General features: G+C 43.6%; 1 protein-coding gene across 1 annotated transcript in view; it reads right to left on the minus strand.

The window, feature by feature from the left end:
* Positions 1-11,892: 11,892 nt before the first annotated feature.
* The window catches only part of CDHR5 (cadherin related family member 5), a 33,097-nt gene continuing 19,267 nt past the window's right edge, over positions 11,893-25,722 (minus strand). Inside the window, exons 11-15 of the mRNA XM_090032394.1 lie at positions 25,051-25,167; positions 23,974-24,046; positions 21,965-22,819; positions 16,059-16,216; positions 11,893-14,714 (exon numbers count right to left, since the gene is read on the minus strand). Coding sequence (XP_089888520.1) covers positions 14,157-14,714; positions 16,059-16,216; positions 21,965-22,819; positions 23,974-24,046; positions 25,051-25,167 — 1,761 coding nt within the window. The 3' untranslated portion in view covers positions 11,893-14,156. The remainder of the gene's footprint in view (positions 14,715-16,058; positions 16,217-21,964; positions 22,820-23,973; positions 24,047-25,050; positions 25,168-25,722) is intronic.

Raw genomic sequence — 25,722 nt, forward strand, 5'->3', positions numbered from 1 at the left:
AATTAACATACAGAACTCATTGCCACAGGATATTGTGGAAGCCAATATTATTACCAGACAGCATAAGACAAGGTTATAGAGGATCAGTCCATCAGGGAAAATGAAATGCAATGCTTAAGGCTGATCTACTAGTGGTGTTTGGGAGGGTAAGGCATGGGATGGATCATTCCACTTGCCCTGTTTTCTAATTCTCTTCCGCAAAAGCAGGGGTTGGCAAGATACAGGCTCTTGAGTTAGGGGGCCTGGACTTGGTTCCTGGCTCTGGCTTAGGTGGACAGTCATTAGATAAAATGCCCATAACCCTTTGGAGCTGTGAACAGAACCCAAAACTCCCATTCCAGATGTAGGCTCTCACCCTTGAGCTTACATAGTTCTGCTCACATGCCCATCTTCTCTCTGGCTGCCCTCAACCAAGCCATGGTCCCTAAGAGCAATCGCAGGGTGTGTGCTCAGGGCCCTGTTTACTCCGCATAATTACCAGACATGGGCTAAGGCAGAGCAAATGTAAATAATGGGGCTGATCCCAGGTGTAGCAGGGAAGTGGTACATCTATGGCCTCAGTGCCTGTGTAGGTCTGGGCTTCAGTGTCTCCCTGTTTGCATGCCTCATCAGTACAGTGGGGGATAATATTGCGCTACAGAATGAGGCATTGCTTGTTCATGTTGGCAAAGTGCTTTGAAATCCTGGCTGGAAGGAATAGCAGAAAGGGAAAGCAATCACTGTATTTGCAATTTTGGGTTTTGTCTAGTTAAGGTAAATGGAGCAAGGTGGGAGATGCTGAAGGAGCTGAGGATGGATGAAGGGAAAAACAAAAGGGGAGGCATGAAACAGAACGGGGAGAGAACATAGCACCAGGGTCCAGATCAGCTGGGGAGTCTAGAGATTTGGATGTTGCTTTGTGTCTCTGCTAGCACTTTCCTGGGGCCTCGAGAAATTCTTTTGAGTTCTGTGTCACCATTTCCCAAGCTGTGGAAGTCTTTATGCATCTCGCAGGGCAATGCTGGGTATCTGGGGGTCTCCCCTGGCTCCATTTGAAGTCGATAACAAAATTGCTGTGGTGGGGGATAGAGGCCTAATTCAGTCAGGGTGCCCTGAAAGAACTGCCTATAAATAAGGGCCAGATTGTGGCCTCTTTTCCCTATGTTGCATATTCAGCAGATGGTCCCACTGAACATAGAGATGGAATAATGTCTTGGAATATGGTGCCTCACAGTGTAATTAAAATCATGATCTGCCCTGAGATTATGGTGAGACTGGGTTAATCTCTTGCCCTGGCTAAAGTGATAGTGATTGGGAGCTCCAGATAAACCAGATGCAGGAAAAAAATGATCAACTGTGCAGAGATGTAGGGGAAGAACAGGGAAGAAACCTAGATGGGGTGCTGAGTTAGTAAGACTAGTGGAAGGAGGATGAGAATAGAATCAGTTCTTCTGATGGACTTGTCCTCTTTCTCCCACTCTCCCTTTTAGCTCCCCAGGATGGAGCATCATTGCTTCTTGTTGAATTGCTCCATCTCTGCATTAAGATGATTCACTGGTTCCACCCACTGGGCTTGCTATGAATTACAAACCAGAGCATGTCATGGGAAAATACTATTAACACTGGAGCATGCTTCGAAAGGAGTGCTGTATGCCCAGTGGCATATGGATATTTTTCTTTGAGGAGTGGATGTGGCTGAATGAAAAAAACATTGATTGACAATACCCATCTATGATGTTTCCTTCTACCTGGGATTTCTGAATGCTTTGTGAACACTAAATCAGCCTTGCAACATTGAGCTTAGAAGATGTGTATATTGCATTGATCACTACAAAATATAGCTCTATCTGCTGTGAAACATGAGGGCTGTCTAGCAGTGCATAGAAATAGAGTTGAGAATAGGAAGAAAAGAAAGCTATATCCCACTGAAGTGTCAGATGAAAAGATTGGTTTACATCTTTTTGAAAGCAGATTACCCAAAGGTCTTATAGGTAATATTTTCTTTTGAAGATTTTTTTTTTGCAGTGCACATTTGCCATCTCACACTAGGGTTGATACATAATCCAACAGCAAGTTTCATCCAGAAATTTTGACATACTGCACAAATATTAGAAACCTCATCATTGCAAAGCGTACCCAGGAGGCTAAATGAAGGCACAGAGAAATTCAATTGTGTATTCCTCCATTGATACAAAACAAGCCAGCAGCAGCTGCAAATGGAGCTGGAAATTCCTGTTTCATAGTTCTTGGCTCAAACAAAACCATCTCCAGCTCTCAGCAGTGAGTGTCACAGCTCCTCTTTCATCCAGACTTTCAGAAGAGCAAGTGCAAAATCCCAAGCTTGATTTGCATGGAGCAGTTCAAGACCAGGCATGCAAATCTGGGATTTGCAGTCGCACTAATTGTATATGCAAATTAGACCCACAATTTCGCAAGCATTTTTGTGTTAAAGCTACTAACAGTCTGACCCTTGGTGTTTGCCATTGTTTTGTCTTCCAGCTCTTTCCTCTTACCAAACTAAGCTTTTTTTCTAGCCATCTCTTATTCCCTTATCTTTGTGCTGGTAGTACTGTGATCAGGCTTGTGAATTCATGCCTATGAAGGGGGTGTACAATTTTTTTATCTATATATATAGGTATCAGTGCCACCAAATAACCATTTAATGCTAAAGTATGACTTGAGATTGCTCTATAAACCCAAGTGATTAACAAAAGAATGCCTCAGGTTATTTTCTGTCTGCATGTCAATTTGTTGTAGCCTGTCCTGTGGAAATTCCTGGTACTTTTCTCCTGCTTGTGTAGAAAGCATCTTTGTCATAATGCTGTGTTATGGCAGGGACCAACATCCTGTCACCATAAGGGGGCATTAAGTGCATGTAGAATGGCTTTGGATAAACTCGAGCAAATGATACATAGCAAAATGCCTTATCTGATGAGAGCAGCCTCTCTCCTGTTCAAAGATTGTCTGCTGGCAGTCTGTAACTTTCTAAAATGGAAATATATTTTGTCTGGAAATAATGTTTATTTTCTAAGATTGTCACAAACACTTGAGTAAGGGTGAGGTTTAAAAAGAAAGAAAGGTGGTGCCCAATTATCCTGTCTATACAGGTATTTAGGGCCTTAAATAAATGGAACAGGAGCTGCTGGATGTTCCATGCTTATGAATACCAATATATTTAGGTGCAGAAGTCTTGTGGCAAGAGGGCTTGCGGGAATGACTGTATGGCACTCTAGCTGGAGCGGGGAACAGTTTTCTCATCAGATACTTGGAGCTAGCTCTCTGCCTGTTTGGGGGTACAGCAGGGGTGGGCAATTATTTCCGGTGGAGGGCTGCTTACTGAGTTTTGGCAGGCCATCGAGGGCCACATGACAGGAAGCCAGGGGCAGCTAACTATTAATTTTCTAAATGTTTTAGGGGCCCCACAAGGCCAGATAGAATGGCCTGGCGGGCCGCATCCGGCCCATGGGCTGCATTTTGCCCACCCCTGGGGTATGGCCTTTTCTCAGCAGGGGCCACTGACACATTGCTGGATTTCATAGAGTTCATATGAAATGAATGAGCTTGCCTCTGCAGCTGTGCCTGGAGGAGCTGCCAGATTGGTTCCCGGGAACAGCTCACAAGTGCTAGGGTCTCGTTCAGCTGTAGCAAAACCACTCCAACTTCAATCCTGTTTCATCCAGGATCAAAACTAAGCCAATTTACCTGAGTTCGCTTGTGTATCCCTGCCGGCTCACAGAACAGTTACAGCATAACAGCTGCTGCCCGGTCTTACCCAGTAGTTCTTTCTCCCCCTTCGAAGCTGCTACTAACGTACCTTTGTCCATGCCCTGCGTTTTCAGGCATCACAGCAGTGTGGTTCTGCAGCAGCCTTCCAACACGAGCAAAGGGGACAAGAAACCCAACAGCTTTTAAGCTGGAGTGTGATCTGTTTATGAAAGGGGCTTCTAGGACTGGTTGCCTGGGACAGTACAGGATCCAGCTTGACCCCAGGATGTCCCTCCCAGGTGTGTGTCTAACCTAGAATTTGAGAGCATATGCAATGGTGGGGATTGGACTGGAGTCCATATGCATTGTTTCTAGCTCCTGGCAGGACGGAGGTGACTCAGGCACATGCTGTGAATGCCCGCATTTGAATTCAGATTTCATTTTCACTGAATGTTCTCTGCCACATGTGTAGCCTTACATGTGCCTGTGAACAATTATGTGCTAGAGCCTCTACAGAAACTGAATACAGTGGAAGTAAATCTCAATTCCCACAGGCTATGTTGCAGTTTCCCCTTCTACTCCTATTATTCAAGCAAATAACTCAAGCCTGTCCATTAATAGTTAGTCTACCTCTCTTTGTGGGATATTTGGCCTGAATACCAAAACTTCTTTAAGGGAAAAGTCTAGGGCTGTGCAAAGCTTCGGATCACTATTCGGATTCGGAGATGATTTGAATGATTCAGAGGCCATATCTATGAAGCCAGATTGAATCACTGGAAGCTTTAGGCTTTCCAAATCGATTCGGAAAAGATTTGGAAAAGATTCGGAGATTTGGCCATAGGGTATAATGGGGAATCAATGAAATATTTATAACTTTGTTGTTTTTTGGCTGTTTCAGACAAAACTTACAGGGATGGTAGCCTCTTCTGAGAGTATGGTGCAGTCCAAGTTTCAAGGAGATAGATGCAGGGGTTTCTGAGAAACTGCACCCCAAATTCCTGAAAGCAAAACTCACATCACGTGTGTGTAAGCCACAGTGGAGTCAAAACTGCAGGGATGCTAGCCCCTGGTGAGGCCACAGAGCCTGCCAAGTTTCAAGGAGATAGGTGCAGGGTTTTGGGGGAAACTGCACCTCAAGCTGCGGACAGGGAAAACTCGTGACATGGGTGACACTGTGTGTGTTAAGGCGCAGCAGGGTAAAACCTGCAGGCCTGCTAGCCCCTGCTGAGGCCACAAAGCCTGCCAGCTGGTGCAGGGGGAGTCTGGGTTCTGGGGCCCTGCACCTCTAGCTGCTGACAGGCAAAACTCATGACATGGGTGCTTGTGCAACTGTGTCTGTCTTGAGGCACAGGGACAGGCTGCTTGCTACTATGGCCTCCACACGGGGCTGGAGGCAAGAGGTGGCAGGTGCTGACCTTTGTCACCTGGGGCTGCCGAAGCCCGGGCTGCACTGCCGCAGCGGGAAACAGCAGTAAGTCAGGATCTGTAACCAGCCCCAGCTCCTTCCCTTCCCTGCAGCCAGGTCACATCTCCCCTCCCTGTGGCTGGCTGGCCGCTCCTCGGAGGGACTCGGCCCACCACTGCTGCCAGCAATGGGGGGTTAACCCCCACCTCTTCCCTCAGGCTACTGGTGTCTGGCCACCGCAGCTCTGGGTGCACAGCTCTGGGTACACAAGTGGAGTCTATTGGTGCACACGCCCAGTGCCAGCTTTAGGCATAAGTTAAGTATTGTGAGGGGCCTCTAAACCAACCCCCGGGCTGTGAAGGGTTGGCTGCTGGAGCGGAATTGACCACAGGCCAGCAAACCGAGACCCTGCAGAGCAGGGCGGAGAGGCTGCGACTCCTCCTGCAGGGCCTGCAGCAGCCGCAGTTGAGGTTTGGGCCCACCCCCGCGCCCGGGATGCACGTATCTTGGTCTGTGTTCTGGCTGCGAATGCTGGCTGCGGTGCTGTGTGCGGTGGTCCACAGTTTGCTGGGCCACGGCATAGAAAGATTGGGAACTCCTATTTTAGGGACCCAGCATGTCATAATCCAGCCCTGCCTGTGCCACTCCCCTTCCCCCCTACAATGTGGGGATTAAATCCCTGCTTACCCTCGGCGGGGCGAGGGGTGCCACCCTTTACTTCCAAAAAGTGATCTTCACTATAAAAAAGTTGGAGACCACTGTACTGCACTGTATGAACCCCCCTTTTCAAAATCCTAGATCTGTCCATGCGGGGACCTAAATAGGAATTTTGTCAGTGACAGTAGTCAAATATGTGTCTTCAGGTTCAAACCCATAGTCATTTATTGTCATGCCATTGTTGTTCAGTGTTTCATATTATTAGTACATTAAGGACCAAATTCTGCAAGCTCCTGCTGAAGTCTGTGGGAGCTGGGCACCATTTTGCAGGGCCAAAATTGATAACTTAAAGGTTTGGGTGCTTTGAGACTAACTCCTGCCTTGCATAGGACTCTGCCTTCTCTGCACCCTCATGTTATTTCCTGGTTAAAAGTCAGGACCAATAAAGTAAAGCTTTTTTGTTTCCCCTTTCTCTTGCTATCATTCAGTAACTTTTCAAGCCACCTCAGAGCAGCTCAAAGTTCTTTATAAATTAGTGAAGGGAGCAGCAATTGATTGCAACCTGCTCAACTGATATGCTTCAAATTAACAAGGCTGTGATGAAAGCTAAGGTGAGTCACAAAGCCAGGGCTGGGAAATGGAAGACAATGGAAGTTGTGAGCCTTGCCTACTCATACCCTTCTCCTCCTGTATTATGTATTCTCTTTCCTTTTCACCTCCTCCCTGCCCATCACCATCCTTCTACCTTCCTGCCTTTCTCTCTAGGCATGAGGGTTTTGGTACAAATGACTGTTCCTTTGCCCTGGTCTGCCCCACACTGCTCTGTTCCATTAGCTCAGTAACACTATTCAGGCCACATCCTGGTCCACCCATTAGGTGTCCTAAGCCAGAGGTTGGCAAGTTATGAACTGTTAGCTGGTTTTGGCCCACAAAGCCATTGGATTTGGCCTGTGGCTGTAGGGCTTCAGTGACACTTGGAGGTAGGGAGTTCTTCCCTGCCATGGTGGAGACAAGCAGTGGCAACAGGCACTTCCCTCATACAGGAAGAACTGGCAGTGGCAGTGGCAGTGGCAGTGTCCTGCCTCCCTGCCTGCCCACTTCTGCCCCAAACTGAGTCATTCCAACCTGCAACGGCTGCCGTAAGTCATCTAGGCCAGTGGTCTCCAAACGTTTTTGATCGCGTACCCCTATCGGTAAAAAATGTTTGACGCACCCCCAATATATGTATATTTATTTATTTATAAATTATATACATGTACTACTGTACTAATATATTATGTACATTATAAAACATACACAAAAAATAGAAATTAAAAAAGGATGAGATAAAGATGAAATCAACAATATTTTTTAAATATATTTTTTTATTTATTAACGGTACAAAAAACCTTATTGCTCTCACTAAAACAATATTATTATTAATACTAATTTTTTTAGTGAGAACAATGTGATTGAATATGCTTCACTATTTTTGAAAATCTTGGTTTAACACTTTGTGATACAGTGATTTGAAGGTCTGGTTCTAAGTTCAGTTTATTTCGACACTTGGTTCTAATGGCTGTCATAGCTGAAAAAGATACATCACAAAGATATGTAGATCCAAATGGAAGAAGTGCACTGTTGTCTGCGCTTACTAAATCATGATACTCATTTTTCAGTCCCATCCACCGATTATGCAAAGGTTTTTGTTGAAATTCGGCTAGTAAATTTCCATCTTCCCTGATGTCAATCAGTTGTTCTTGCAAACTAATTGGAAGGTGTTGCATTTTTATATTTTTAACAAATGGGTTCAAAACCCACTGAAAGTCTTCGTTTGGAAGATTTTTAAACAGGTTAGAAAATTCTGTTTCCAGGTTTTTTAAGTGTGCAGATATGAGAGTTTTTATAGGTGACACACTTACATTGTTTTCAGCAACAAAATCACATAACGATGGAAACATTTCCAAACATCCGTTTTCAAAATGCTCTCTCCATAGCACGAGTTTCTTTCGAAAAGCAGTTACTTTCTCACTCATCGTTAAAACACCACCTTTACCTTGAAGGGACAGATTAAGTGTGTTTATGTTTTCAAAAATATCTGCTAGGTAGCATACTACTGACAGCCATTTGTCATCACAGAAAAGGTCAGCAAATTTGGGGCACTTGTCTTTTTGTAAAAGAAAAATGCGTAACTCATCTTTAAGTTCGACAACTCTTTTAAGCACTTTGCCGCAAGATAACCAGCAAGCGTCTGTGTGGTACAAAAGATTTTCGTGGGCACTCCCCATCTCATTACAAAGTATTGTAAAGATTCTACTACTTAAAGGTCTTGTTTTTATAAAATTAACCACATCAATGCCAACCTGTAGCACTTTGTGCACTTCTGGCTCCAACTTCTTTGCTGCAATAGCTTGCCTATGAATGATGCAGTGAATGAATTTCACGTGTGGTGCTATCCCTGTGACTGTACCCTGGAATCCCCTTTTTTTTCCAGTCAAAGCAGCCGCTCCATCAGTGGTTACACTTACACAGTTTTTCCATAAAACATTGTTTTATTAAAGAAATCATTTACTGTTGAGAATGTATCTTCTCCGGTGTATCTTTCCTTTAGTGGCTCACAAAAAAGTAGTTCTTCGTGTATTTCATTATTGAAACAGAATCTAGCAAATACCAGAAGCTGAGACATGTTAGAAACATCTGTACTTTCATCCAACTGTATAGCAAACCTCCCACCCTCCGTAATTTGTTCTAATACTTGTTTCTACAAATCTTCAACAATGTTTTTTATGCTTCTTCCAACAGTATTTGCTGACAAAGGAATGCATTTTAGTTTGTCGCCATATTGTTTTCCATGTATTATTTCAGCCATTTTTACCACAGCAGGAAGAACAAGTGTTTCCCCAATGGTGTGTGGCTTTTTGTCTTTCGCTGTTAAGTAAGAAACCTCAAAAGAAGCTTCTAAACATTTATCATTAAGTTTAGTGAGATTTTGTAAAGTACTGGATTGAGTATTGCATGACTTTAAACATTGCTGAAAAAAATTGTAGAGGTTTGTCATCATGTTCTGGATGCTTAGTTTTTATATGTCTTGCTAATTGTGATGGCTTCATACTATCATTAGCTAATATCTCACGGCACAATATACATTTAGGGCGAGGTTCATCGTTAACAATAGTGGAAGTAAATCCATATTTCAAATAGTCTTCTTGATAATTTCGAATATTTTTGTCTGACTTCTTGTCAGATCTTGTCCATTTTGTGAGGGTCAGTTTAGTTAAAACTAGGTAATATAATCCATAAATCCACTTAACCGGACACACGTAAACTGCAATACGTCTCAATACGCTGAAAGCGAACGAATAAGTGAGGGCGCCACTGTCAACCCCTCCGCGTTGTGGAGCTCCCACTCTTCCCTCAGGATACCTCGCGTAACATACGTGACACGTGACCGTCTGACATATGGACTGAGTGAGGGTGCCAATGTCAATCTGGATATTAAATATTAGTAAAGCTTAATTTCTTTCTTATTTTTTTAGATAAAAAATAAATATAAATAGAAGTTCTATTTTCTTCCCGCACCCCAATGGATCATCTTGTGCACCCCCTGTGGTGTGCGCACCCCGCTTTGGAGACCACTGCTGTAGGCATGCAGGATGAAACTATTCCATCTTCATCAGTTCCCTGAAAACAGTGTTAATACAGGACCAGGGGGGAGCCAGGCTAGAGGCACTTTGGTGAGGTGAAGGGCAGTATCATAGAAGCATCACTAGCAATAATCCTTGCAGCGGGTGGAACTACACTTCAGAGGGCTGCCTGGGCTATACATATACACATGACACAGGCTCACCATGACGGGCATAGCCAGTTGTTGGAGACTCTTTATGTTGCCAGTAACAGCATAAGAAGATTTCAAGGAACAGCAGGCCCCTGTAATAATAACTGGCTTCCCCCATCATCAGATAAACTATATGTATTCTGAGCCACAGACACTTCTTCGTCTAGTTCCCCACCCTCTGCAAAATTGTGGTTCTAAGGAAACCCAGATGTTGTCATGCAAACACAAGCTCAGAAACTAAAGTACAGCAGAACAATGAGGTCACTATCCACAGAGGAAGGAGGAAACGTATGAAAACAAAGATCAAGAGATGAAATCTGCCTGACTTCTGTGGGCTTGTCTGAGTGTAAATAAATTGGATCTGGGTCCAAATGTGCAGTACAACATTAATACAATTATCAATACATTTCTGGTTTTCTGCTACCTATTTTGGATGTGTGCACCAATCCCATGCACCAATTTCCAATGAAGTCTTAAGGCCAACTTCTGTTTTTGGTTACTCTGATGTTTGGTTACTCTGATGGGGTTCCTGGATTAACCCCATGGAAAGAGAGCAGGAGTAGGCAACCTCCCAGCACTGGTGCCAGAGCATGGCACATGAAAGCGTTTTGCTTGGCAAGTGCACCTCAGGGTGGATAGCAGGGAAAGGGCTGGGGCTATGCTGCCACAACAAGGATCAGGCCCACCGTGGCTCCCCCACCATCCACCCTTGGCATGCCAACATCTTACAAGTCGAGGGTGTTTTTGGCACTGCCCCAAAAATATTGGTGACTCCTGAAGCAGGGTTTGAATCAAAGTCCATATATCAAGAATGGGCCCAGTTGTTTGCTATCATTTCTCTAGAGAGAGACTTACCTTGGGAAAACCAGGATGCTTCTGTACCATCAAGCCACTCTGGGCAAGCGGAATAAGCAACAACAGATCATGTTTCTCCTGGTATCTTGTTCATGAGACTTAACTCCCAGATGTATCTGAGGAAAGCCAGGTTACTTAATAGCAATCTTCAATACTTTTGCTGCCATTAAAATGGGAAAACTGAGAGCTGAATGAATTTTTGGTCAATAGATACTAGCAAAGTGTGGACACACAAGTCCAGATTCTCAGTGGTTGTGAGTCAGACTGACTCTTTGGAAGTCAACGGAAAGATATTAATTTACCTCAACTGAAAAATTGGCCTCAAAAGTCTGTCAATTTTCTCACATCTGCTCTCTGTTTCCATATTTTGGAAGTGTCTTGTTCCTTAGGAGACTCCCACTAGCTGTCACAAGAATTAGCTGCAAAGAGCCCCAGAGGAAGTTGCAGTATATTCTCCATCTTCCTTGCTGGAAGGAATTCTACATTGTGAAAAGGCCTATTAGAAGAGGAATCTAAGGCAGAAGAGAAAAGTAAGCTTCACTGTGGTCAAAAGCTAGATCTGAGCTGTCCAAATGGCAGACTGTGGGCCACAGGCAGCCTGTGAAGGGTTAGCATGTAGCCCCTGGGCTCCCACCTGGCCACCACTGTCCCTATTGCTTTGCTCTCGGGGTTCCCCCTCCATCCCCTAGCTTCTGCTACACACCTCTATGGGGCAGTGAGGTGGGGAAATGCCTGCCCACATGTATATACATGGGAGGTGCCTACTTGTGATAGACCACTACAGAAAAACAATGGGTTAAAATCATAGAATAGAATCATAGAAAAATAACGTTAGAAGGGACCTCAGGAGGTCATCTAGTCTAACCGCCTGCTCAAGGCAGGGTCACACGTGTAAAACTTCCTAGATAAGTCCTTGTCTAACCTGCTCTTGAAAACTTCCAAAGATGGAGACTCCACAACTTCACTGGGTAATATGTTCCAATGTATAACCACCATCAGAGTTAAAAAGTTCTTCCTAATATCCAGTTTAAATTTCCCTTGTTGCAATTTAAGGCTTACTTGTTCTGTCCCCTGTGGCCACAGGGAATAGAATATCTCCATTGCCTTTATAACCAGGCTTCAGGTATTTGAAGACTGTTATCAAATCCCCCTTCAGTCTCATCTATTCCAGCCTAAATAATCCCAGTTCTGCTAATGTTTCTTTGTAAGCCATGTTGGGTCCCTTACTCCTCAGGGGATATCAGATCTGTTTTCTGGCTGTTTACGTGACCCATTTGATTTTAATGAATGCGTTGAGAATTACTCTGAACTTCTTCCCCAGTTGGCAAAGAAAACTTCCTAGGACAAGGGATCATGGCTGCTATTGCAAGTATGTAAGAGCAGCTGCTGGAGCTAGTGGGAGTCTAACCTTTCTTGTAACAGGGGACAGGGTTTCAAGAAGATGATACTCAAGAAATAAAGAGTACATGCTTCATACCTTGGTGGTATGGTTTTATTATACAGATAATTTAGAGAGAACAAGGACATTGAACTCTTCTTAAAGTGACGGTTACAAAGAGCAACAAACAAGAGAAATTCTAAAACATAAAACAAGGAGTCTTCTCTTAATTGATGGTCCAGGTCTCTTTTTAATAACCAGGAGAGACTGTCATTGAAGTCATTCATGTACCAGAGAGGAGAAATGGTTTTTGAGAGCTGGGGGGATCCCTGTGGCTTTGGGAAAGACTCCTTCCAGCCCCCAGTAAATCAAAACGAGTACAATACAGTTAATGAGGAAGAGTTGTTCTGTACTTGCAGGCAGCATAGTATGTGACAAAGTGCTTTTTATATTCACAGATCTAATCTTTCCCTGTGGCCTTTACAGAAAGGAAGATGCTGATTCAGCCTCCCAGCATGTAAAGTTAAGGGCATTTATTCTGCCCTAGTGATTTAATTAGGAATATTCTTGCACTTAAATGAAAGTGCATGGCTTAGATACAGGATAAGGACCTTGGTTTATGCTTACTAAGGCTGAGTGGGTCCTTTGGATTTTAAAATGACACCAATGTCAGAATGGACTAATTACATTGATATTGCATTGGTGTTACTGGGTGCAATTACACATGTGCTTTACTGCAAAGTTAACTAATTAGCTCTGCAGTAAAGCATCACTGTCTATACATGCACCCATATTAGGGCCCAATAAATTAATTATCTCCGCTGTAGAATAGTACCATCTCTATCTATCTCTATCCTAATACTATCTTATGGCAGAATAATATTTATGCTGCCACAATCCATGTGTAGATGATGACCAGGACTGGCTGGGACAGGAGGGTGCTACAGTGCAGGGGCTGCCTGCTGGCTAGCCCTATACTGTAGCCCCTTTGTGCCCCAGCTAGCCCCTCCACCACTCAGCACCACCACCTGGAGCCTTGGGCTGACTCCCTGGGTCCCCTTACAGCCTGGGGCTCCTCTGCCTTGGCTCAACATGTTGTAGTCCCAGGCAAACATGTAAACACTGTGCCCAGGAGAAATAAACTCTGGCGCTCTAATTACATATGTCAGTGCACCCACTGAGACCTAGCCTGATCCCTAATAGAAACTAAAAACAAAGAATAGGGCATAGGACAATGAAGTGATATTGGTTTGTGCATACAAGTAATAGTGGTATAAGCAGGAACAGACTGACATGCTATCAAATGGGAAACTACATAATCTTTCCTGCTACACTTGGTTATAGGTTCCTTAGCTTCTCTGGGCAGAGTGATAGTTGCATAAATTTGCAGGCTCTTAGTTCTTTCTCAGGGTTTGTCAGAGAGATGAATAATGTATAATGGAGAGCTACTCAAGATAACCGTGAGCACGTTAGCTCAAGGGCCAGTATCAGGTTAGCCATGGTTAACCTGCTGAGAAGGGTATATTAATCTGTGCAGAGCTTTGTTAACACAATGAGATGGCTAGCAATACCTGAGCTACTTCTTTTAAAGCCAACTTGGTACCAGTACACTAAGCTACGGTCAAATCTAATTCAGACCCGCCAGCTATTTAGGGATAATAACTGTGTGTGCCTCAGTAAATAATATTGCGAATTCAAATGAGCTTCAAAGTAAAACTCTCTGGGAATGACCTGTGGCACCTCAAAAATGCAAAATGCTTTGCTTTATTTTGAACCAAAACCTTTGAGCTTTCCTTGGGAATGGTCTTACTGATGAACTTGGACTGAGCTCAAATGTGGGGAGAAGGATGGGAAGTTCACACGCACTCAATCCTTTTGACTAAGGCAGAAGTGGGGTTAGATTGCTTCCAGCGCACCATCCCAAATGCAACTCAGGAAGTTAGAGGGCAGAAGTGGTTTTTGGGCCCCTTGGCTGAAGGAAGGCTTAGTGGATAAAACACTGGCCCCCGAAGCTAGATACTATGGGTCTGAGTCTGATGAGGGATGAGAAGATACTTTCTTAAACATCAGTATTGTCTCCCTTTGTAGGGAAGATGTTTATAGTTCAACCCCAAGCAACTGAACTCAGTGCAGGGATTACTGAATGAAGAGTTATGGACTGTGCTATTGCGGAGATTGAACTGGCTTGGGTCTTCACACTCTACATGGGACAAAGCAGGAAAGGGATTACACTGATACTGATGAAATCCACCCTTGCTAGCCATCCTATCTCTTACAGTCTTCAGAAAAGGGGGATCTCACTAAAAAAAAGTGGCTTAAAACTGCTCATGGCCTTCAGAAGGACAAGACAAGCTTTGCCAAGCCTATAGTGAAATGTCCTCTCCTACCCCTTCTGTGGTTGTATCCTGATCAGGTGTGCCATAACTAGCTCTCTGTGGAATGAAGGACACCACTGGGTCACCTGGGTGACTGTCCTGGTTACTGCTATCATCATTATCATCATCATCCCAATTTTCTTTGCCTTCATTCGTGTCTCCATCATTGCCATCTTCCTCTTCCTCAGGGGCATCCTCGATCACCATAACCTCTTCCTTGGCATCTGGATTAAACCACACTGCTTTGTAGCCATCATCTGCTGGCTTCCTGTCCTTAGTGAGAATAGATTTAACTTCTTTTTCACTATCGGTGTCATGTGCCGCTTTATCCTTCTCCTCCTGCTTCTCATTAACAGTGGCAGAAGTAACACCAAGGCTGCTAGCTATCATAGTTTCAAAGGGCTGGAAGCTTTCTGAGCGTTTGTGTAGAATAGGTGAAGCATTCCCAGAACTGTTACTTCTTGACAACTCACTTTCTCCGATGCTAGCAGGATTTTCTTCATCATCTTGGTAGCTATCATTATTTCTAAATGAATCCTGAAGGAGCTGCAAGAGAAAGAAAGTCTTATGAGTAGAAGAACAGAGGATGAAGCAGGGGAAGCATGAGTGCTTGAAATGAACAGGCAAGATCCTGAGCTATTGCATATCGGCATAGCTCCATTTACATCAATGGAGTTTCATTCACTTACATGAGCTAAGGGACAGACTGCCTCATTTCCTCCCTTGTGGTAACTTTGAGCTAAAACGTTCCCTCCTTGTTTTTGTTAATCTTTTTTGTCCACATCAGGAATCTTGAGCCAAGTGCTCTGTCCTTTCCCATAGGTTCAGAACAGCCAAATAAAGATAACTGTGAGGAATTCAGCATGTCCTAATGAAATAACCCAAGCGCAGTCTTGGCCACGATCCTCCCACCACTGATAGGACCTTGAGGGGCAATTCCTACTTGTAAACCTTGGAAGCATAAAGAAATGTATGGGGAGGTGGCAATGCTGCCGCCCCCCACCCCCCATGTCTAGTAGCTGTTACTATATTTTAGATTATCATGGGCATTTGCTGGGATGTGTTTATTCCTCTGGAAAACTGACCTGGGTCAACCCCTTTTATCTCCGATGCTTGCAGCAATTGCCTGAGTTGCAGGATTTCAGTATGAATTGATCAGTCCCACCCTTGGAAGTCAAAGGACCTCTGTGAGAAGCATGTTGTCATGTTTTGTACTTCTCGGGTATCTTCCACCCCAGACTTGCTACAAATGTTAGCAAATTTAGTGCAACAAGCAGAAGCCATCCGTAATAGAACTATTAGCCTTGTTTTGGTAGGTATAGGGATAATCAAAGCTTCAGCAGGTGAAAGCCCAAGTATTCAAAAGTGACCACTGGTCCTTAAAGTGTGTGTACACTGCTTCTGCAGTTCTCCTGAAACTGCTGCCAAGAAACATGCCTCATCTGCGATTGCTGCCAAGAAGCATACTTCATCTACCTATTCCTGATATATACAAACACCAAACCCTGCAATGAGTTGGTGAAGCCTTAGATCTGTTGCCCTTAAGATCTGGTCTCTGGTGTGTCTGAGTAGAGGCACTCTCAGACCAGTTTCATTACCTCATTTCCAGGTCTGGCAAGGGTGGATGGGCATATTCAAGATTAACACATCTGCAAACCATTTGGAAAGGGCATAGACGTGCCCCAGTATCTCATGTTTGTCTTCACATTGCTGTGGCTTGCATAATCAGAGCCTCCTTTGAAATGATGCAGCTTTGTCACCCGAGCAGAGCACATCAGAGATTGCTTATATCTTGTCTCCCTGGTCTGTCCACATACACCCCCCACCCCGACATTATTTCCTATCTCAATGGCAATCTTGACATGAGTGAGTTACAAATTAACCACTTACTTTTCTTTTGGTGATTGATGAGACTGGATTTCTGTGGAACTTGTAGAAAATGAATCCAATGAAAAATAAGGCAATGATCAGCAACGCTGCTAAGGTGCCACCTAAAATACCCATATCTTGTGCAGTGTACTTATAATCAGGCAACTTCTTGTTTACATCTACAAGAAAAACACATTGGGCATTATGCATCTAAGGATAGTATGCATGCATTCACCTGCACGTTTGCACATGCACGCATGCACACACACACATGCGCGCACAGGTGTACACACACACGCACTAGCTTTTAATGCAATACTCAGTTGTGGGAAAAGTTCAAACCACTTTTCTAAAATCAAGGAACAGACTCTCATGCCATGAGGGACACACTTCATCTGGCAAGATGTATTCCAATGCAGTCCTTGAGGCACAGGATTTTCCAGGGGATGCCCACTGAGACTTCAGAACATCCAATTGGTTAAAAAGAGGCTTGGACTCACATGGGTGAAACACTTATTTCAGTGAATCAGACCTGATCCTGGGAAAGAAATGTCCAACATAAGAATGTTGCATGTGGAAGGCTTGAATTAGGTTTAAATGTTTGGGGGGGAGGTGGGGAGGAGATAGGAAAGAAACCAAAACAAGGCATCCTCTTCTGAACTACAAATCCCAGTGCTGGACTTTGAGGACAAAATCCAGTACTCAACCTATTTGGTGCCTCAGGAAATTTAGGCTCCCAAGTTTGATCCTATTCCACTCTACTCAAGTCTCTGAAAAATGGTTAGCACAAAAGTTGTGTGTGTCCTACTCCCTCTCTCTGCTTTCTGTGACTTTGTCTTGAGGCTAACAAGATGGCATGATATAAAAATAGGCATGCTAATGGGTGGAATAGGATCAAGCTTAAGTCAGTGGAACAAGAGCTGGTCCATATTTACTGGACAGCTGGAGTACCAATGATTGCTGGGCGGGGTGGGGCGGGGGTAAAGAACGTTGTTTAAGTAGGCATGTCTGTGGCATATTCCAGACAGACAAAATGCTTATACCTAGATTGTGATGGTACAGCGTGACGGGAATTTATTATTTTAATTTTCACATGATTAAAATGCAAAGATCACCCATTTATAACACAAGTGTTACTCGCATTCCAGACCCAGCTTTTATTATTGCCTAAAGAAGTGATTCTCAACCAGGTTGCTGTGGCACTCTTGGGTGCCTTGAAGTCCTTTCAAGCTTGCTATGGATGTTAGCATTATTAGGTGTCCAAACAAGATTTGCAAGATAAACCCACAGATTTCAAATAGGAATGAGTGTCAAAACCATTGACCTGTTGTGATCTTTTTGAGTTCTTTGCAACAGAACAATTGTTCTATTATTTTTCTATAGTCAAACAATGAGTGGAAGCCAAGAGCTGGCATTTTCTTAGAAGTGTCTTGAGTCTAACAAGGGGTGTCTTGAGTCTAAAAAGGTTGAGAACCATTGGTTAAACTGTTTAATGGAATGAGCAAATAATACATGGATATAAGCAAGTAGGCATAACTCAGGGCAGAGTTGTGGGGTGCTCTGTGCTTCCTAAGTTTCCACCTGTGAATGAAAACATTTTCTTTGCCTTTATTTGTGAGGTTTCCTTCATTGCAGAGTTCTAGTTCAGAAACTCTGGGTCATATAAAAATAGGGAATAAAAACTTGAATAGAGTTATCTTCTCTGATAGGTGGGTGCATTTCATATTGATGTCAGTTGGAGTTAACTCTGTGAATCTGAAGGGTTCATTCTACCCTTCAGTCTATTAATAAACCAAAGTGCCATAATACGTCTGTGCCATTCTGCTGGTTGCCCTATGACAATAAAGCATCAAGGAATTGGCCCTGGAATTACACTGCTTATCATATTAAGATATTCATAATTAAAGCTGGTCAGGATTTTTTTGAGGAAACTGGATCCAATTAGAAATTTCTGATTCCTCAAAACAAAAATGAGGAGCCAACCAGTTTCATCAATTTTTTTTTCTGGAGAGAGGTTTCCTGAAGCTAGGATGGAGTTTCTAGTAGGACGATGGAAAAAGGAGAGAGAGGGAGCAATCTCTTTTCTCCCCACAATACCCGACCACCTGATCATGAGAATACTCACCTGGTAAGTGGGGGATCAAGTCATATAATTATTTATAGAAAGTGGGCCAGCTTCAACTGAAAGGACTAAACTTGTATTTATGCTGCATCCTTGCTAAGTTCAGGACCTCACCTAAGAAACAAACAGCCCCCCATGTTCCCATTCTGTATGTGCCCAAGCCTGACAGACCACTCTCAGCTATCTATTCTGCCAACTTCTAGCTTGGAGAAGGAGCAGGAATGGGTAGGTAGGGTTTCTCAGTGGTGGACCTGGGATCAGCATGGCAGTGATAGAGGCATAGCCCACAGTAGCTGACAAGGCATTTGCTCACTTGGGGTGTGGGAGAAGCGTAGAGGAAAGATTTGAACCTAAGTTTTCTAAACCCAGGTGAGCACTGAGAATCTACAGGGCTATTAGCTATATTGGATGAGTGTTCCTCTTTGCCATAAACTTTTGAAAGGTCATGGTTTCCTCCTGATGCAGAACATCAACATATTTGTAGTAGTAAAGTTTTACAAGCTAGGAAAACCATTTCCTACCCAGCTGTATATTTCAGTCTGTTTCATCTTTCACATCTGAGCAGTGTTTCACTGCATAACATATTTATATTCTTCACCTATGGAAAAATAGAAGACTACCTGGACTTTTTTAAATATTGTTTACACTTTCAGCAGTTGAATGGATATTAAAACTGCATGCTTCAGGACCAACTTCAAAACTGAGATACAATATTATATTTTACAAGGATTAATCCAGAAAGTTTACAGTAGGAACTTTGTTCCTTATTCCATTTTCCCCAACGTCATTCTGGACTGAAAACTAGGTGTGGTTAATCAAGTATGTTTGTGCTCTTCCTGGCATGTCTGTAATAATGGACTTTGGATATGTCCTTGGCTTTTATATTATCAAACAATTTATCATCAGTGTGACATAGAAGGGATGGCATTTTTATGGGATTTTACTACTTAATTGTGTTTGATATCACAATTAGAGGACTCCTGGCTTCATACAAAGCTCTTTGCTTAACTCCTTGTGGACTAAAAGATGTCGAAAGCTTGAACCCAAGCTAGCTGAAGTCAGTGGAAAGACTTGGCTTAACTAAGGGGAGATGACTGGGGCAACCGCCCCAGGTGTCAACTTAGGAAGAGCCAAAAAAACTCCAGCTGCCACTGGTAGCCAAGTGATCCCAATTGTGCCAGTGGCATGACAACCAGAAGTTGACACTACCTTTGTATCCCAGCTGGTACCGTGTCACTATACTGCTGCTTCACTGGGGCTTGAATCAGGCGCATGGAGTATATCTCACAGAAATGAAAGACAACTTGACATCTCTTACCCTGTGATTATATATATCTACACACCCCTAAAGTGATTATAATATACTAAGAACTTTTACTCTTCTTCTGATATGAAGGACAAACACCAACTGACATAAAGTCCATAGCATAGAAATCTTTAACACCAGAAAACAGCCTTGGAGAGAGGAATCACAGCAATTAGACATAGAAGACGTATCCAAAATGATTCCTCTCCTTTACTAATGCTGAATTGCTCCTATGGGATATGGTGGGTGTATGGCAGAATTCTGAGTCTTTTGGATAGGGCAGGATATAAATTCTAATAGATAAACAAATAGTGCAGGTCCTACTACTTAAGAATCCCAGCCCAACAGGTTTTTGGTTTACAAGTAAAACCATTTCAGTGTCCTGTTATGGGTATAGAGTTTTGGGATATTTAGATACCCAAAGCCAAGTTTTAAAGCTGCATCGAAATTTGGGAGCCTCCATTTTGGTGTTTGCAATCTTAGATGCTGTTGGACAACATTTTTCAGGTGTGAAGGTCTATCTTGGGACAATCAAATACAAACTGAAAAAGCCTGACTTTCAAGAGGTAGTGATATACCTCCCAGTGCATTTGAAATTACTGGGAATTAGTGGTGTTGAGCATGTCTGAAAACAAGAGCCCATGGCATCTGAATGCAGCCATTGGAAACCTGAGGAACTCATTGAAGGAATCTGCACAGAATGTAGGGAAGAGCATAGTTTGTAAGAGGGAGGAGTCTAGAAGTACCTGTTTGTGGTTGGAAAGCTACCTGCTTTTACAGGTAGCATCTCATTTACAGCATCTCCATACAGGGGTGGATTCAGGGGGGTGCAGTGGTGCAGTTACACCCACTTTTGATTCCTGCTCTACCCAAACTTTAAAACCAATTGCCTGAGAAAGGCAGCAGCATTTCTATTCAGGCAGTGCTGAGAGGGTTAATTGACTTCATGGCTCATTATAATCTACCTGACTCCTGCTAATCTCTCTTCTTCACTCCACAAATATTAATGACCCTCTCTCCTTTTTAATGGTCTTGGTGTTCCATTAATCAAGCTATCCTTCTGCAGTTTTGCTGTCTGTTAGCCATTCCTGGCAATGCCTCTTCTCTATTTCACAGCCCGTCAGACTGTTTTTAGCTCTAGCACTGTCAAGGCACTCAGGAAGGCTAGATCACATATTCTGAATCTGCATAAGCAATGTACATTTAACTGTAATGACTACAGGACTAATGAAACAATATCTAACCCCCTTTTCAAAACCCTTGATCCACTCATGTCTCCATACATAGTTCCTAAAGAAAAAGCAACATTTGTTTTCAAAACACAGCCCTCTCATGTTATATCCAGCAGTGTGTAGGTAAATCTGCTATATGTAGAAGCATTGCTTTAGAGACAGTCTCAAAGTACAGTTGGGATTCATAGTCTGAGCAGAATTTCTTAAACTTCAGGTTTTCCCTATCAAGTTTTTTGGTTCAGCCCATCAAAAAGATGTGGGACCACACATGGTGTCTAGATCTAGGTCTGAATCTACCCAAAGATAGGGCATCTTGAATATGTGATTTTGGGTTTGGACCCATCATTGACCTTTTAGAGAGAATGGAAACTGTACAGTAACTCACGTTAAAGCTTTCACAATATTCCATAACTGCAGAATTAACTCAGAATTAGCTGCATTATAGTAACTGTGACATACTCTGGTGATCATGGTAAAAATGTGATGTTCTTGCACTTATCTAGCTGCAAATAGGCTTCAGCAAAGATGGGCATAACCTGAGAGTTCTCAGCTCTGAATGCCACGCCCTGCCATCGCCTGTTCCCAGAAGGACATTCTGCGGTAGGAAGCAAACACTGAATTGTCAAGAAGCCACAGTCTGATCAATTCTATAGTGGGATTGTTGTAATAGGGAACCAATGGAATTTCATGGAAAAATGTTAACAGTTTTTCAAACAGCTCTAACAGATAATGATCGTAGTAAGAAGTGATTGTGGTATTGCATGTCTCTGGGAAAAAGTCAAGCAATGTCACAGCAACACGTAGGATCAGATTGTAACTCTGACTCTGGGCATGTCTGATTATGGGTAGCTCTTGTATACATACCTAAGGTAGCTTTAATCTAGCCATGCACATGAAAACACAGTGCAGTGGACTTTAGCCTGGGCTAGCTGTCTGAGCATGTCACCAGTGGGTTTCTGCAAACTGCCCTATTTAACAGATTTCATTCAAAAGAAAGGCATTTTCCAAGCTACACTTACCCAGCACTGAAATGCAGCAGAAACTAGTAGCTGTTGAACAGCATAGGAAAAAGCTGGAAGATTTTTAGAAAAGGAAATGAAAAGGAAAAAAGCAGCTGCTATCTCCTGTATGAGCCCCCGTGGGATTTTAGTTGAACATTAAAAAGCAATTTACCCCAATTGTCCTGCAAGAATTAAACTGAATTTATCGAATGCAAAGATGGGAAAGAAGTTGTGATTCTGGGTAGCATACACACACACTGATCTACCTGGCTGATGACTCTTTGTGAAGGATGTTTGAGGGGTCATGGGGTCTGATGGCCCTGGAGGTCCACTTGCTTCAGCAGTTAGTGTAGGCTGAGGGCCAGGCCCACCAGTCTGAGAAGGTGTCAAAGCAGTGGGTTGCACGACTCCACCACCTGCTGGGCTTGTTCCTGATAGGATGGGATCAGTGGTGCCCAATTCTGAAGGCCCTGTGGGAATCTTGGTGGAATGTATGATGGAAGGCTTTGTGGTGGCAGGATGGGTAACTGGACCTGAGGCAGTACCTGGTGTAGGCTTTCCAGTGGGGCCAGATATGTTGGCAGTGTTGACTGTCTTGCTTACTGAAGAAGTGGTTCGCTGTGTTGGTCCTGAATTAGCCCCAGAGGTTGTGGTTGTTACTTTAGGTGGCAAAGCTGATGATGAACCAGGATGCTTTGAAGTAGTGGAAGATCCCGTCCCAGCAGTGGTGGTAGTGGTAGATCCTGTCCCGGCAGTGGTGGTAGTGGTAGATCCTGTCCCGGCAGTGGTGGTAGTGGTGGGGCCTGTCCCAGCAGTGGTGGTAGTGGTAGATCCTGTCCCGGCAGTGGTGGTAGTGGTGGGGCCTGTCCCAGCAGTGGTGGTAGTGGTAGATCCTGTCCCGGCAGTGGTGGTAGTGGTGGGGCCTGTCCCAGCAGTGGTGGTAGTGGTAGATCCTGTCCCGGCAGTGGTGGTAGTGGTGGGGCCTGTCCCAGCAGTGGTGGTAGTGGTAGATCCTGTCCCGGCAGTGGTGGTAGTGGTGGGGCCTGTCCCAGCAGTGGTGGTAGCGGTAGATCCTGTCCCAGCAGTGGTGGTGGTAGTGGTAGTGGTAGGCAGAGTTGTACCTGGAGACCCAACAGGTACACCAGGCCTTGACATTAGTCAATTTTTATCTACAATGGTCCAGTGCTACCCTCTCTTTTTTAACTTTTGACAATGTCAATAAAGCATTTTATTCAACTGAACAGAGTAGAAAAAAGACAGGTGGCGATGACACAACCTGCTGTTCATTTTTGCCCAGGGGAGTAGGTGGCCCTCAGATATTATGAATGCATTCAGGGACCCTTGTGAACACTTGGCCCATCATATCATTTGATGCAAGTTTTAATTATCACTTTGCTGATGGCATCCAAGGAGTGAGGATACTGAGCACAACATTCTGTAAGATGTAGGGTACAAACCAAGCAAGCTTCAAAGAAAAGTGGTTCAGGCTTCCCACCTACTCTATTATGTTTAATGTGTAATGTCAGTCTGTCTTCATTCAAAATGGAATACACTTAGCAAGCTTTAGATCTGCTTGACTCATCAGTTCCATCTAATAACAATTGTTGATGAACATGGAAAATAAAAACTAGCTGGTCCTGGTAGAGCTACATGAACAGTCCTATGCATAACACTGTGGCTATCCTATTCCCCATGGGTTAGAACTCAACATTCAGAGGCAAAAGTTTTGGGAATGTCTACTTTGACCTCAACAGGAGGTTGCTTGAAGGATGGTGAAACATCACATGCCAGGACCTACTGGCTCCCCTCTCTTTTTAAAGAGAATTGCTGCAGTTTCTGCTCCATTTTATGCAAACTTTAAGCAAGCCTCGTATTTTGTGCCAAAATTTGACAACCTAGCCAAACCCCAACTGATAAAATGAAGCACAAAAGCATCCCAGTTTTGGCCATATGGTTAAAAGAGCTTTGGACATAAGAAGTGAACAGCAGAAAGTAAGTCCATGGCACTTCATGAGGGAGAGTTACACAATGGCCTCTTAAGCCATGAAGTGACTACACATACTTGGAGTGCTTTATTGCAACCCAGCTGGAGGATAGTACTTCTCATGGATATCAGTGAGTTTTTGGATTGGGCCCATAATCAACAATGTGAGGCTTGTGTTCTCTAGATCATGAGGGCAATAATGTGAGGCTTGTGTTCTCTAGATCATGAGGGCAATATAAAAGAACTTCAGTTCCTTCTCTGAACTATAAGGCAATAAGATGGCCAACGCACCTTTGGGAGGTATGACTTCTACGGTAACAATAGTGCTTGCCTCCTGGAGACTTGTTGAGTCAATAGCCATTGCCTGTATAGACATGAGAAGGAGATGATTTAGCTGCTTACTACCTTCATTAAATCTTTGAACATCTCCTGAGTTCCACTCCTGTACATTAAACACTCTTCTATATTTCAGTCATAAATCTGGCATTGTCAGGAGGAAGGACAACACAGCCAAAGAGGCTCTTTCACCTACTGCCCAAGACAACTCAAAGGGAGAAATTATTTCTTCCATATTTGAGCATGAAAAGTCAAAGGCAGTATCAGAGGATCCCAAAATTCAAGGACCATATTCATTACAGCCACTGATATATTTGAGACTCATTTCCCAGGTGGCTCAGGTATGCAGTCCTGTATTTCATTATTTTCTCTGTTACATTAGTCCTATCATCACTCCACTGTTCTCGTCTTTGCCCCTTTCACCCACACAACTTGTCAACATTTGTCATATGTTATACTCTAAATTCTCTAGGGTGGAGCTTCTCTTTATCATGAACCTACTCCCCTGTGTCCTCCTGTAATAGTAATGCCATCTTCCATTCCTTTTCCTCACAATAATACCTGTATTTTCTCCTATACCACATGCCCCCCCAACTAAGATGAGGAGCTTGTTTTGAGAAGTCAGAATGAAGAAAGAAATACTTTTTCCAGCCATGGCAGAATCCTGCCCTCAGGGAATCCTCACCACAAGGCTGAATCCTGACCATTACTGTTCAGCTAAAGCTACTTTTAACCCCCTCACACCACTGCCAAATTGGCAGCAGCTTTTGACTGCTCAGCCAAAAGCTACTGCTAATTCAGGAGTCATTGTGAAAGGGCTAAAATGAACTCTGACATTGCAAATGGCACTCTACCCCTCCTCCTCTTCAGCCACAGAGATCAACAGAGCCCAGGCACCCATTATAGCCCAGGCACCCTATGCTTCTTATCTCATGCAGAAATTAGCTTCTTTACAAGAGACACACCTCAATTTGGGGCTGATGTTCTGGGGAAAGTATTCAAGTAAATATGGTATCAGAAAAGCTAACATACCAGCATGGTTATTTTCATGGCTGAAGACAAGACAGTGTTTGTCAGAAGAAGTCCATCTTGGGTTACTGTGAAATCACTGCTGTTTTGAATGCTGTAAGTGATGTGAGGATTGATTTTCTGAAAAGGCAGATAAATGAAGTTGTAAATTGCATTCATGCATTTGTCCATAACAACCTGTTTGCAAAGCTGAAGCCAGGAGCAAACCTTTGAGCTGGGGACAGAAATCACACATAAACCAGTTTAAGTAATCACAAACTGGTTTAAACCTGCAACAGAACAGAAGCTCAGTGCACATAAACCAGTTTAAAAATGGCTGAAACTGGTTTAAGATAATCCTGGTTGAATGTAGTGTAACGGGCTAGCTGGCAGTGACCTAGCCCAGGGGTTTTGAAAGAGCAAAGATGATTGGAGGACCCATTGGTAGTCTGGCTCTGCTCTATAGGGGGAAGAGAGTCCCTACACCTCCCACAGCACTTGTGCACCTGTTTTGATCCCTTCAACTGGAGACAGGGTACCTCTTGGAGTACTGCCCGGGTTACAGTAGTGTCAGATTTAACTGATTTGAATCAAACTGGTTTATGAAACTTCTGTCCCAGATCCCTTCCTAGTTCAAGTTAAATCAGAATCCCCCAGCATCCCAACATGCTTTCCAGCCCTGGGTTGGGCTGTGCT

Source organism: Crocodylus siamensis, chromosome 2 (genome assembly GCF_052110815.1).
Source record: "Crocodylus siamensis isolate JL-2025a chromosome 2, ASM5211081v1, whole genome shotgun sequence".
Classification (NCBI taxonomy): domain Eukaryota; kingdom Metazoa; phylum Chordata; order Crocodylia; family Crocodylidae; genus Crocodylus; species Crocodylus siamensis.